This window comes from Arvicanthis niloticus, chromosome 17 (genome assembly GCF_011762505.2).
Source record: "Arvicanthis niloticus isolate mArvNil1 chromosome 17, mArvNil1.pat.X, whole genome shotgun sequence".
Lineage (NCBI taxonomy): Eukaryota > Metazoa > Chordata > Mammalia > Rodentia > Muridae > Arvicanthis > Arvicanthis niloticus.
Window position 1 is genome coordinate 35,133,990 of NC_047674.1, and position 15,126 is coordinate 35,149,115.

At 35.5% G+C, this 15,126-nt stretch overlaps 1 protein-coding gene across 4 annotated transcripts in view; it reads right to left on the reverse strand.

The window, feature by feature from the left end:
- The window catches only part of Khdrbs2 (KH RNA binding domain containing, signal transduction associated 2), a 496,703-nt gene that overhangs the window by 194,506 nt on the left and 287,071 nt on the right, over positions 1 to 15,126 (reverse strand). For all 4 annotated transcript variants that reach the window (XM_076915127.1, XM_034522053.2, XM_076915128.1 and 1 more), the window contains one exon: positions 3,381 to 3,508. In XM_076915127.1, the coding sequence (XP_076771242.1) occupies positions 3,381 to 3,508 (128 nt within the window). The remainder of the gene's footprint in view (positions 1 to 3,380; positions 3,509 to 15,126) is intronic.

The window sequence follows — 15,126 nt, forward strand, 5'->3', positions numbered from 1 at the left end:
ACTGTGCCTTTCCAAACTTTATGGACTACATTCCTTTCAGAATTTTAACCAACATAAGCCTTTGTTTCACCAGATAAGTTGCTGCATGTCAAATATTTGTTCATAACAATGAGACAGTTAACTCACACAAGCTCCGAAGCCTGTTACTCCCAGAACTGACAGCAGGCAGTAATAATTACAGCTGAGCTTAGCATTTTAATACTATCAAATGGCTACATGTTGATAAAAACTACATGTGCTGGCTACATACACAAATAACAGTGGATAAACATTTTAATTACCTAGACCTAAAATCGGAATTGTTCCTAATAGACGCTATCTAGATTTCTGAGTCTATGTAATGGTTTTGCTCTGCAATGCCATCATGCTCTTATTGATTCTAATTTTTCATTGCATTTCTTCTCCAACCGACTTTCAATACCTACCATAGTAAACACCACTCAGTGCCTATCTCATTCTCACTTAATAAGCTTGGTCCTTTCCTGGCAATATTAATATCATTACCTTCTCCCATGCAACTTACGACATTCATCATCTATTTTAGGATCCTGTCCAGGGCTAAATCTCCAGTGCAGGATTCTTTTAGTTTCTGACTTCTTCAAAGAACATTTTCTGCATTTAATCTTCACTTCCTGTTCATTTCTGAACTGAACGTCTTCTCTTTAGTTCTTGTTTCAGCACTCTGGGAAAAGACTCTTGGCTAAGCCCACCAAGCTCTCAGCCTACCAATTTTCTCTTATAGCTCTCATGACCCTGTGCCTCCTGAGTTATATTTAAGACTTCCACGAACTATTATCTGGAAAATGTTTCTGTGGACTTTTAGCCTTTTCTCTACTCTGTTCTCTCTGTATTTCGGGTGCTGTTCATTTCCAGCCTTGGGTAATAGGTTTGCCATGATTGTCTCCTCAGTCAACATGTAGGTTCTTTCTTCACTTCTTATCTCTGGACCCAATCAATGGCTCTATTTCTTATCTTCACAGCAATGTGTGAGATCCTTTCTGAAAATGAGATATGGCCACGCCTCTCTTTTAATATTCCATTAGTTCTATATGTTATTTCTTAACGTTGACCACATTATTCTTCAAAATCTGCTCTTAATGATAATAGTGGTACAGTATTTAATTAAGAACTTTAGAATAAATAGTTACCAAAAGTAAAGTCTATTCAAATTTGGTAAAGAATCTAAGCCAAAAGAAACATGTCTCCCTTAAGGTCCTATCAAGCATTCAATTCCATATGATAATAAGAGAAAAAAATCTATTACTATTATATGCTTTTAATATTTCATAAGATACATGGATTCTTTTACAGAACTAAAGTCTCAAAGAATACAGAAGACATGTGTGGCTTCATTTAGTGTAACAAATATGTGTTTAAGCTATTCTTGCTAAGCTGCTATAAACTGTTAAAAGTTATCTTTCTGAAAAACAGAAGTAATTAATCTAGTTAAGATGACCTGCAAGAATGTTGCTTCAGGATCTAACAACACTAGGTTAGAAATGCAAAAGTTTTATAAAAGACTGGCCCCATAAAAAATGTTGCATCTGCCACATGGTGGTGGCACACGCCTTTAATCCCAGTACTTGGAAGGCAGAGACAGGCGGATTTCTGAGTTTGAGAGCAGCCTGGTCTACAGAGTGAGTTCCAGGACAGCCAGGGCTACACAGAGAAACCCTGTCTCGAAAAACCGAAGGAAAGAAAGAAAGAAAGAAAGAAAGAAAGAAAGAAAGAATGAAAGAAAGAAAGAAAGAAAGGAAGGAAGGAAGGAAGAAAGTTGTATCTGTCAGGGAAGTGCATATCAATGAGAAAAATGACTCTGAAAACTATTACCATGATACAATTTTATTTTTAAAATGAAACATGAAAAGAAGCTCTAGAAATTTCTCTGGTCTTTTCCTTGTTAGAATCAATTCCCTCAGAATTTTCACAATGATCTATACATTGTTAGCTACTTAGTATTCCATTTGGAAACATAAGATTTTTTTAAATAAATAAACAAGGTCCTAAAATATTAAAAGTAAAACTAGTGGCATATTCATAAAGATTGAAATGTTTGGAGCATTAATTGAAGTTGCAGAATACCTTAGCAAACCCTAAAATGAGTTCTGTGTGACAGATGAGATATTATTTTAGGTTATGTCCTTTGAAAATATGTGAGTCAGTTATATAGTGAAGGAAGTAAATGGATTATGCAGTCTGTGTGTGAGTCTGTGAGGTGTGTGTGTGCGTGTGTGTGTGTGTGTGTGTGTGTGTGTGTATGATGTAACTTTAAAACAGAAAAAGGTTTATTTTGGCTCCCAGTTTTGTAAGTTCCAGGGCAGAATTGTGAAGACTTATAGTGTTCAGGCCTTTCACAGAAGTCTAGACAGAGTGTAGGGGCTCCCAAAATAGGTGGGGTCAGCGAGACGGACCAAAGCTATTGGGCATGTGGCAGGAGCATGACAAAAAGGAAACCCAAGACGAAGTGATAACTAGATCATCCTTGAAAGGGACTTAGTCCTATGCTCTCAGATTTCCCACTAGGCTTTGCTTGCTGATGTTCCTATTCTGCCTATGGAATCGATGTTAGTCTGAGTTCTCTTTCTTCTGTTTTGTTTCTGGCTTTGGTATTAGAATGTGTATCCATCTTTGCCTTTATGCAAACTGATATTTTCTGTTAAAAACTCAAAAAAGCCAAAGACCTACCAAACAGAAAGAATGTGATTCACTTCAACTTGACAAGATTATATGCATTCAAGAACTATGTACACCAGGAATAAATATGTACTTTTTTCATTGTGCAAAGACTTTCTTGGTTTTAAAAATAAGCAAAGGACTATATAACATCTTGGCACTAATCCTGGGGACAGGAGAGAGGAGCAGAGACTCTGGATCCTGCTTTAGTTTTTAAGAATAGTTGTTAAGTACACAAATCATGAATTCTGGAGTCAGAATGTACCTATTATTTTAGGTAATATTTTAACATTCTACCCAACTTTCATTGTTTTGCTTTTGAAACTAGTTCCATGGCTAGCCTGCAACTCACCCTGTAGACCAGGCTATCACTGAACTCCATTTTTCTCAGTCTCTTGAATTTGGGGATTAAGGGCCTGTACTATCACACATGGCCCACCAAACTTTTGTTCCTCAATCCCTTACTTGTAAAAGTAGTTACCTCAAGTTTAAAGAGAAATGCAGTGAGTTAATGTGTGTAATCATCCCATGAGTACAGTTGAGCCTTATCCACTACATAAGCACCCTGTTTTACTGGCTTGCAGTGTGAATGTTGGTGAGACTGTTTAGCTCTATTGGGATCCTGAGAGAGAAGAACAGCAGAGGCCTGCCATCATCATCTGCTTTCATCCTTCGTTGTTAACACACTAAGAGTGAGACTCATGTACCTTGATGGAGCTGTGGGAGTTAATCTGATCCCTCTGCCTCGAATACCTCGGCCTCGGCCAGACTCTTCTGAGCCATTCAAATAAGACAACTCCCGAAGTTGTTCTTGACGAATTTCATCATTGTAGTCCTAGAAGATAAAAACACAATGAGAAGAGATACTATCAGACATTGAGTTCTTGGAGCTGAAACACAAGCACACCACAAACAATAAGAAAAAATGTTGAGGATACCACCCAGTGATAGAACATTTGTCTAACATGTGAAATACCCCCAAAATCTGTCACAGGCATTTCAAAACAGAAGAAAACAAACCAGAAAAACAGCACTGAGTCTAGTTCCATTCCTTCCCTCAAAGCTCTGATCCAAGTGCTTAGGAGCCTGAGGTGGAAAAGGATGCTCCCAGGGACGTTAGGAACTGCTGGAGAACATCTGGAATTCTAGGTCAATCTGGGATACTGTGTAAGAAGGCAAACAACACAACTTTGTCTGTCCCTTTGGTCTTAATGGGCAACCTCCTGAAATGGTGCTAAAGAGAGTCACAAAGTAACACAAGTTTCACAGTCACAATCAGGGACTTGGGTGAAGCACTTGTCTTTAATCAGTTCCTCATTTAATATCCATACACACACAAACACACAAATACAGATACACAAATATATACACACACCCATATACATACTCACAAACACACACATACAGACACGTAAAGATATACACACAGACACACACACTGACATAGACATACACCAACACACACACACACACACACACACACACACACACACACTCAAACAAGGAGAGTCTGGATCCTATACCTTAAAATTTTTGTAGAGGTTGAGCCCACAGAGATTACATATGGAGTCCAGTCTTGAGATAAAAGTCCAGGGTATTAGCAGACAGGGGCCATTTAGCTCAGTATAAAATGTGAGAATGTAGTGACTGAGGGGCAGTGAAGAAATACATACACTCAGTCACACATCTCTGCTGGGCAAGGTTTGGGGAATTCTTGCTGCACAGCTTTATCTCATGCTCCAGAAACTGTCTTGATTGCAGCTGAAAGAAGTAATCATGCTGAAGCATTTATTCTCTTATTATTAACCTGTTTTTTAATGTGTATCCTCTTCAGCACCTGATTATAGTGATGGTGGGTTTACTGCTGCCGACAGAAAAGGTTTAAAGTGTAAACTGCAGCTTCTAAAAAGTTGTATGTTATTCAAGTTCTACCTCCCAATCTTTATGTTCAAGTGCCAACTAAAGTGAAGAAAAAAAAAAATAAAAGCATGTCTATTACCTTACTAGAGTCATGAATTCAGAACAATGCCCCTGCTACTGCATCCAAACAGCTGGTCATCGCAATGGAACATGAAACCCATAATCTCCCCAGGTAAAATTGTTGATTGCAATTCTGTATCTGAGGCCTTCTCTGTGTGGTAAATCTGTATTTATCCGAAGTACTTACGGATTAAGAAAATATATATTGGCATTGTTACATAGCAGAGAGTTATGATAAATTAGCCACTAGTTTGTTTGGGTCTTCCAGAATCCATGCCTTTGAAAGGTCTAGTAACCTTGACCTGGCCTTGGTTGTGTGAAACTTTTCAGCTAATTAAAAGTGTAACCAAAGTGAGTAGAAAGTGCTTGTATACTGGAATTTGAGCCTTTTGGCATTGGGGACTCTTAAATCACAAAGAGGGAAAGTCCAGCTCAGTTTTCTGGAAAGTAGAAGAATAGGAGAGATTCTAGTCTTTCTGACCCTTCTGCAATTTTTTTTCTGAGATATCTAACAGCCCCTCAGAATTCTATCTTGGTCGAACTGCTAGAGATCACAAATAGCAGCAACAAACTTCTGAAATCTATTTTTCCAGGATGAAAGACAATAAACTGGTACTTTAATGCCATTAAGAATCTTGTGTTAGTTTGATCTAAAGGTGACAACAACACAGGTGACTTGTCAATGTAGGATATACAACATGTGCTTCAGAGTCATGCTTAAATAGCCACTATCCACTTCTTTGCATGAGAGTTTTTGGTCTGACATATTACCATTTCTTTCTTGGGCCATATGCAGTGTCAGATGGAATTCAATATCTCTGAATACAATATCTAGGGATCATAATAGTTTGAGCCACTTATTGAATCTCTTTGTTCAATGTGTACATTTACTAGTTCATTGACATTGTTATTCTTCTTCTCTGGAGAAATCTACTATCAGGGGAACAACAGCCAGGTTGGTTAGATGAGTATTTCACACCAAAGAATAACTCTTAATGTAAGTAAAACCACTACTGACCATGTACACTGGAGTTCCTATTGGACCTAACTAGAAATGTTCCCTTTAAGAGATTAGTCACTTTCTAGGTTTATGGTGACCAAGAGAATAGATTCAAGTAATTGCAAGTGTAACTGACCAAGAACTGCAGTTGCTACTGCAGTTGTGAAATACTACATCCCCCAGGCCATGTTACCAAGAGCCTCTCTCATTTCCTGATGTTAAAATAAGTCCGTTCCAGCAGACGCTGGAGTCCTGTGTTATAAAGACTCCTTATGGTACTGCTGAAGTGAAGCATTGCTGTTAACTTCATTACATCAGAGAACCCCTGAAATTCACACTTCTATTTCCTTAGTTTCAGATAAGTAAGAGTCCTTATTTCTCACAATTATTTTGATATTGTCACAAGACCATTTTCTTTGATAAGATACCTCCATGTTTACTCACCTTTTGCATTGACTTCTTCAAGGACTCAAGTGGAAATATAGAATTCTGAAAACATTAAGTTTCTAAGATCACAGAGATGAGCGCTTTGGCTGACTCATTTGTATTAAAACTGTCGGAGGCTATTCCATTCAACATACCCTATACTGTGACCATTAGTGTAAATGCCATTCTCCTCATTTAAAAACAGTGATAGATAGTTAGAATGTTAGCCTCATTACTGATAACTAAAAATGCAACACTTTGGATTTAAAGTAAAAAATCCAACTTATTTAATGCATCACTTAATGAGAAAGTAGGAGAGAGTCATGGAGGTTGGCAAACAAGCAACTCTTAAAGATGGAGAATAGAACAATTTATTTTGAACAGAAGAACTATGACAATAATACACTGGTTGCTTTTTATGCAGTGAAATGTGTGAAAAAATATATGGACATCTAACAGTTGAAAGTTGCATAACACACTTTCATTTTTCCTGTAATTTCTAAAATGTTTTGCCCCTTTCAAATTATGAAATAATGACATGTATACTCACAATAAATTTCATCTGTTCCTTCCCTTGAATAAGATAACTTTATGAAACAATTTCCATGAAATGTATGTGTTTCCTTTTGCCTCTCTGATAAGGCTCTCCCACTGTGCTGGCATATGGTGTAAACAGTATAAAAAAAGCAGCGAGCAGAAGGATGTTCGGATGTTCCTAGAAAGGACTGATGAGCACAGTCCACACATTAAATGTATATGCATAATTTCCCAGTTACATACAGTCTTTTCCATCTGTTGTGGTGGCATTTTGCCAAAATACAAATTGGGAAGATTATTTAACTTACATTTAGATGGCAGGTAATGGCAGGTGTTAATAGGCAACCTGGGGGTTTAGTCAGAGACCGTTTTACTGCCAAATCCTCTCCATTAAGACTCCACAGGCCCTGGTGCCACACATTTAAAACAGTGGAACGAGCTGGTGAGATGCTTCACTGAATAAAGGCACTTAATGCCAAAGCAGACATTCTGAGTTATCCTGGAAATCTACATAGTAAAAGGAGAGAACATTCTCCTGCAGGATGTCCTCTCCCTCCCTATAGTTGTCATGGTACCAACACACATGTATATATGTACACACACATACAGAGAGAGAGAGAGAGAGAGACAGAGACAGAGACAGAGACAGAGACAGAGACAGAGAGAATAAATACATAAATGTAAAAAATTAAAATGTAGCTTGCAGTCCTTTGGGGGTTTACAAAGAGGAATGAAGAAATATCAACATCTAGAAATTGTAGTAATGAACAAGAACATGAAACTGAATGTGGCAGCACATACCTGCAATTCTAGACCCTGGAAATTAAGACACAGGATTATGAATTAAAGATCACCCTGTCTTACCAAAGGAAAAACTAAATAAAAGAAAATTGTGGGCTTTAACCCCTATCATACTTATAACTGAGCTGGAATGGATGGGAAGCTTAAAATAAAACAAACAAACAGAAAACCCCCAAGAAACCCAAAACTTCAGTAGACATTGTGTAATAAAACAAAGAATTAAGCAGCTTAATTTGTGTGAGACACCACAGAACAAGCTTTACTCACTAGAAATCAGGAAATCTATTAGCAAAATAGAGTCAAACAAGAGTAAATTAAAATTTGTATGTATGACTTTGTGTAAAGTTCATATAAAGCCTCAATATTGGCATTCATCAAAGAAAATTGAATATCAGAAATTCAGAATGTCTTTGACTTTGAGACTTAAATTGTTATTGATGGCAGCTTCTGATTTCAAATGTCTTTTATGTTTGTTCCTGCTATTAAAATCTCATTATAAACTATTCAAAAATCATTATCAATTGTGACAAGAACAAAGCAGATTGAATGCATATATTATGTAAGGTTATTAAAATGGCTGACTTTCTTTCTTTCTTTGTTTTTTATTTTCTTTATAAAACACTAGCTACTGACATATACATTCTGCCTGTAAAGACATGTGAAACAAATAATAAAGAAAAATATTTGCTGCAAGATTTTTAACTTCTGCTAGTCTAGAAAATGAGGCACAACCTTAATATAGATTTAGGATACTGGAAAAATACTCATTTAATATAGATGCCAAATTTGAGCTGCTACAAATATTGAGTTCTGTTTATCAAAGTCACTATAAGCTTGTTTATTAAATCTTCTTGGCATATTCATAAAATATTCCAGCATTAAGGAAGAAAATTAGGCACACAGACCCACATCTAGCTAAGAAGATATTGAAATTTTTTATTGTATATTTTATTAATTTACATTTTGGATGTCATCCCCTTTCCCCATTTTCCCTCCTTAGAACCCTCTATCCTACCCCCTCCTCCTTTTTTCTTTTTTTCTTTGATATTTTATTTATTTACATTTCAGAAGTTATCCCGTTTCCCCACTGACTCCCTAGCCCCCCCCCCAAATAATCTCCTATCCCATCTCTCCTCCTCCTCTTTTGCTTTTATACTGTTTAAATTACATGCAAGTATTAAGGTCAGTTCTAGGTTGAGGAACTAGCAAAACAATAGATGCAAATTGTCAAGGAGCAAGCAAGACAATAAACCCAGATAGTCAAAGAACACAATAAACCCAGATAGTCAAAGAACACGCAAGCAATAAACAGTCCTGTTATCACTCCTGTGATTACTATTTCTAAGGGCTTATCAGGATGACCAAAATATCTGAGCATACTTCCCTGTCCTAGTCCAAAGTCATTTTCATGACAGACGCCTACTTCTTTGTTCTAACTTAAGTTATAGATTCCTGCCTGTAATTACTTCTTTGTTCTAGCCTAGGATTTAGATTTCTGCCTGAAGTTACTTCTGTGTTCTAGCCTAAAGTCAGATTCTTACCTACATTCTATTTCCTTGTCCTTGGCAAATCTCAACTTTCTGCCAGGCAGCCCCAAAAGCTCTCTACATCTCCTCTTCTCTTTTTTGCATAAACCAGTCTGAGCCTGTCTTAGGTTGTCCTGACAAGAATGCCTTCCTTACCCATCATGGAATATGCATTATCAAAAGCAATGCTCTTTGTCTTAGGTTGGTAAGGCTCTATGTAGAATATTACTCATCCTTGGCTTGTCAGCCTGTTAAATTAGTAGTTCTGTCAGGGGTCCATTTTAGGTTTTAAGTCACGTACTTTGGCTGCCAACTTGTTGATGTAGTTAGAGACAAGCTTTAACACATGGGCAGGAATGAAAGTATTCCCAGAAGAAAATGGGCTAGCCTGATCAAGCTATATTTGCCATTCCTGAGGTTCGACCAAAATGGAAATTCTGACCTCAAGTCATGGATAATTTTATCAGCATTATCTGCTGCATCAAAGCTCAACAGAACAGCTTTCTTTAAATTCATAATCTCACTATGCAAAGTGAAAACATCCAGAGAGGTGTTTGAATTACGACAAATACCCTAAAGGTGTCTTTAAACTTTTTTCAATTTATAATGACTATCATTGTAAAATTTAGAAGTAACACCACTCTAATGGTATTTGTCATGATACTCGAGATGGCTCCTAACTCTTAACCTTGAACCTCCTTCTAATAAGAGTTAGGCGCCATCCTGAGTGTCATGACAAATACCATTAGAGTGGTGTTAGTTCTAAAATTTAAAATGATAGTCATTATAATTAGAAAAAATTACCAGAAGGGTATTAGAATTTGATAGAGAGCACAAGACATGAAATTGGATGGGTAAGGAGTTGGGAGAAAATTTTAGAGTAGAGTGTGATTATGAAAAATACACATTACATAAACTTTTTAAATAATAAATGAGAACATTATTTAATTTTTGGCAAATTGTCAAGCATATGACATGGGAAATATGTTGAATTTTTAATAATAATATAGTTTAATTTAATCTTTTAACATATGCTAATTTATCCTTGTAGAGCAAACTCTTTTAAAAGACTTTTTATAATAACAATCCAATGGTCCTCAAAGTCTTTTCAACAAAAAAACATGATGGAAAGCATAATTTGAGAAAATGTGTAAAATATCAGTTCATAAACATGGTTAATATGATTGGCTCCTGTCAATAATCCTACAACCTCAGGTCTCTTTGTAGAAAATGTGAAATTCTAAACCAAATTTTCCTTAATGTCTGTATCTTTGATGTTTTAAAGCTTATACTTCAGTTTCAAAGTTCACAGATATTTATAAGATGTTGACTAACCAACCACTCTGAGTATATTTGAAGCCTGCTTTATAAGACAGAATTGATGTCTGATACTGCAAACATGGCAAAAACCTCTCTGTGAAGTGGTGGTTCCTGGGTGGTGTAAGCTACATGCACTGTTTTGCTAAATGGTCACATTGGCAAATTGCCTTATAAATATTGTGTCTATACAAGTGATTGTATATCATAGCCTTCAAATTCTCTATCTAGACTAGGAAGAGAAAGTATTTCTGATCTTTCATCCTCCACCTCCCTAGTGCTGAGCTTAAGGGTGTACCACCATGCCTGGTTTATGATATACTGGGGATTTGTACATGGCATGTAAGACTTTATCAACTTAGCTACATACTATTTCTTGTAGTCTTTAAGTAACTGATATTTCAATAGTTGATATTTGGGCCTCTGAAGGGAGAAAACTATCCCTCTCAAAATTACTCATCATCACTCTAAATCATTTTTAAAGTAGTTAGTTTTTAGAAATTTAGGAAACTTTTAATATGTTCTAATATACATTTTCCCTATTCATAATATGGATATAATACCTTTATTCATATAAGAATATTTTAAATGAATTGTCAGGTTCTGACTAAGTACCACTCAGAAGTTTACATGCATAATAATTATTAATACAAGCAGTGATTTGATTATTTCCAAGCAGTTTGAAAATCATTGCAGGCTAAATGAAAGATCCCATCATGATTTCAAGACACTGAGAAGAAATGGCACACACTTGACACATGTTTTAAAAGCATGTCTGATATAGTACTGTTTTTTTCAAGACCCAAAGAACTCTTAAAAGTTAATTAAAAAAATAAGCAGTCAGGCAATATGTAGAAGTTTGGATACAGTGTTTAGTCAAAAAGATATAAATGGGAAATGAGCGTCTGAGATGTTTGACCATATACACCACTGAAGAGTTTCGAATTAAAGCAGTAATGTGCCTACTAACATTTGGAAAATCTATACTATTATAATACCAGACCATGGAGCACCAGGAACTGTCTGTTCCTGGTGGTAATTTGAAACAGCATAGCCACTTTGTATTATTACAGTTTGAGGGCTTTTTACAGAAAAGATCATATTCTACCCTTAAGTGGAGAAATCAAGCCTTCTTCCCCTGCCCCCTGGAAGTGAGTCAAATCACTTACACAAGGTGATTTGAAAGTGCCTTTATTCATGAGCATCAGAACTTATAAACAACTATGATGTCATCCATGAGAAATGGGAAGGTTAGTACATGTAGACAAGAGAATGTTCACCATAAGTAAAATGGAGTGAATAAGCCATAGAAAGACAGGCTGTAGAATTTAGTGCACGATACTAAATAAAAGACAATTAGAAAGAACTACATGGATGCTCATTCATGTGTAAATCTGGAGCTAGATAGATATCTCTTAGCTAATTATTAGATAGGACCCTAATAAAGCCCTCTTCATAGAAACTGTTGACTTCCAAGCAGTCTAAATTGCAACACAAGTAAACCCAAAGTATCTCACGATTACACCTTGATGAAGGATAAAGAATTGATACCCACATGTACTGCATTGGGAGTTAAATGAGGAACACAAAGCAACTGACAAGTAGGAGAAAGTATTTTAAATGCTTCACATTTCCTACCACTATTCAGTTTTTAATTCATTCTTATTCTGATATACTGGTACATTCCCGTGGATGTAGGAAGTGCACCTTTTTACGTACATCATCTCATACAATTAGAAAGAAATTAAAGAATGCAGGTGCCAACCAAACTAGCGAAAACATTGTCTACACAGACAGAGTGGAGTCAATAGAAAATGAACAGAGAATATGTTTTCATAATCAAAAGATATTGTACGGTGTCAGAAAAGGTCTAACAAGAGAAATAAAACAGTGATTGCTAGCACAAGATACATGGGCTTGAGGAGCTCACATTATTACAGAATGAGCAATAAATGATTGTTTCGTCATTTGTGGGCAGGCTGGAAATTGACTGTGCAGAGCTTGATGAGATCTAACTCACAGTGCTGTTAGACAAAACTGCCATGTCAAAATTATTTCTGTAAACCAGCTCGCTCATAAAGCCATTTTTTTCAACTTGAGTGCATTATATATTATATAATATTTTTAATGCAAAGAGACACTGAGGGATGATTCCCATCAAGAAAAAGAGACAAAAAAGAGACAAATAACAAACTCTTAGTGAGTTGAAACTTTCCCAGAACTGACACATGTTTGCTTTAGCTGTAAGGCAATTTAAACAGCAATTATAAATGATATTTCACATAATTAAGCAGTTAACTATCTAGTTATGGGAAGCAAAATGTTTGGATAGAATTTCTACAGATTAAAACATAGAAAAAATTGAAATACAATACAAAATGAAATTTTACTAGTTTAGCCAGTCCAGCATAAATGGTATAAGATTGAGGCCATAGAAATTGAAACTATTTAAATAAATACCTGAGGTAATAAATACACAAAATAAATAAAAGTCATTAATTATAATATGTGGAATACAAAAATTGATATCATCTATTTTTACAAGTTAAAATATCACATAGAAATTAACTTTATGCTAAATTAAAAACTTAGATGAAGTATCTGAGCCACTTATAAGACAAAGGTAATGAAGTCATTAAAGAATATGTTTAAAAATTGACAATTAAAATGATACCTCACTAGAAAATATGTCACATTATAGTATTCAAAAAACTTTACAGCAAAGTAAAAATATATGTTCAAATGCCTTTATATTGAACTTACAAAAGAAATATTATAAATTCCCAGGACATTGGAATGGATGAAAGATTTTTTTAAGTTAGTTTGCAAGCAGAAATGAACTTTCCCCACAGGAATGCAGAGTTGTCTAATTTTTTTAAAAAATTTCAATCTACAACATAACAAACTAAGAATAATATAAGCCATTTCATAAGTGGCAAAACATCATTTGACAAAATAAATTTAACACTGAAACAAAGAAAGAAACGTGTCATAGAAAATTAGTATGTGGGAGTACTGCCCAACTTGTAAAAGGCATCACTAGAAAATCTCAATAAAAAAAAAAGTTAGTAGGACAGACTTTTTCCTTCACACTATGAACAGAGTGAGCCAGTGTTCTGTGGTCTTTCTCCTTAGCCTCAGACTGCTTAGAGTAGCTTCTGAACTGCTTGGAAACACAGCAAGGCAAGAAGTCACAGTTATAAACCAAAGCAAGGGAAATGGTGTTGCTTTGTGTTTAAGAGTCTCTTTATTTACTTGAACTATACCATTTTCCTTAGTTCTATGTTGATAAATGTGATGAAGACTCAGAAATGAATGGGATGAATTAGAGGTAGGACATAACGGGGATATGGGTTAAAATAGTTAATAATTACAAGTAAGTGTGGTATTGTATGCCTTTGCTCTCATCACTCAGAGGACTGAGATGGAAGGAACAGGAGTTCAAACCAGCTAGGCTGCACAAAGATATCTTGTCTTAGAATGCCAACAAATCAAAAACAAACCTTAAAAATTCTTTATGTTTGTCTATTTAATTAGTTATCTTTCATTCATGAAATCCAAATTATAAATATTTATTATTTGCTAGTAAAGGGATCGTTAAAACCTAATAAACATCAAAATAAATAGTAAAGAGACTCACTATTTTACAGGTAGGAATAAGTCATTATTTAATCTGCATAATGTTATATTATCAATATACACATTTTGAAAGAAAGAAAGATGATTCAGATAATTGCTATGGCAATGTTAAGGAATAGTACTTCATAAAATTTTATTGAGCAAATGCAATATGCATAAACAATAGCGCTCTCAAATTTATGTAGATAAAACTATAATACTTTTATTAAGAAATTTGTATCCTTTAGGGGAAGAGAAATGGCTAAGTAAGTAACAGTACTCGTTGCTCTTGCAGAGGCACTGATTCAGTTCTTAACACACACATGGCAGTTCTCAACCATCCCAAACTGCCGTTTGACAGGATCTGGCTCTTTTTGACCTCTGCAGGCATGAGGACTGCAAATGGTATACATAGGTACACATAGGCACAGCAGAAATAAAAAGAAAGAATCAAACCAATGGTTTAAAACAAAATCTGTGGGGTTATAATGTAATAAAATTTTATTTATGTGCAACAGCATCACGTGTAACATTTGTAAGATATTTTCTATGTGGGAGATGTTCTTTTTTCATATGTGCTGTGTATCCAATCCCCATAGATCCATAAAACAGGTAGTAACTAATGATCTCTGGAGACTGAAGAAAATTTACCCAAGATTAAAACATGCTTAAAAATCAATCACACAAGGAATGGATCATCTGTGAACTCAGGCTTAATCTTTCAGTCATCCAAGAGAAACATAAGATGATATTTATTATCTACCACTTTGAAAACAGAGTTGATTAAGTTCACATTGACAAGATCAAAGCATCCTCTAATTCTGATCCTCTGCATTCTCTATTAACAGGTTATACATGAGAACATATATGTATATACTTATATGTACATCCATGCAATAATCACTAGTGGAAAAGGCTATGCATGTGCAGAGTGGAGAGGGATACACAAGAGTATTTGCAGGGAGGAAAGGGAAGGGGAAAATGCAAATAAAGTCTCAAACGTAAATAATGGAATAGGAAAGCACATGGATGGGCTATCTGCTTCAAATTTTATAGCTGAGTTTTCCCATCATTCATGAGGTTGTAGCTTGCCACAGTTCTATCAAGTAGAACTACTAAGACTCTACCAAGTAGAGAACTATTATATCCATCCAGAGATATAGAGGCTGGAGCATTGACTATTCCTCTCTGGCAAATCTACAACACTGTATGAAAGCATACATTTGGAGTCAAAGGAAAGACGAGCTA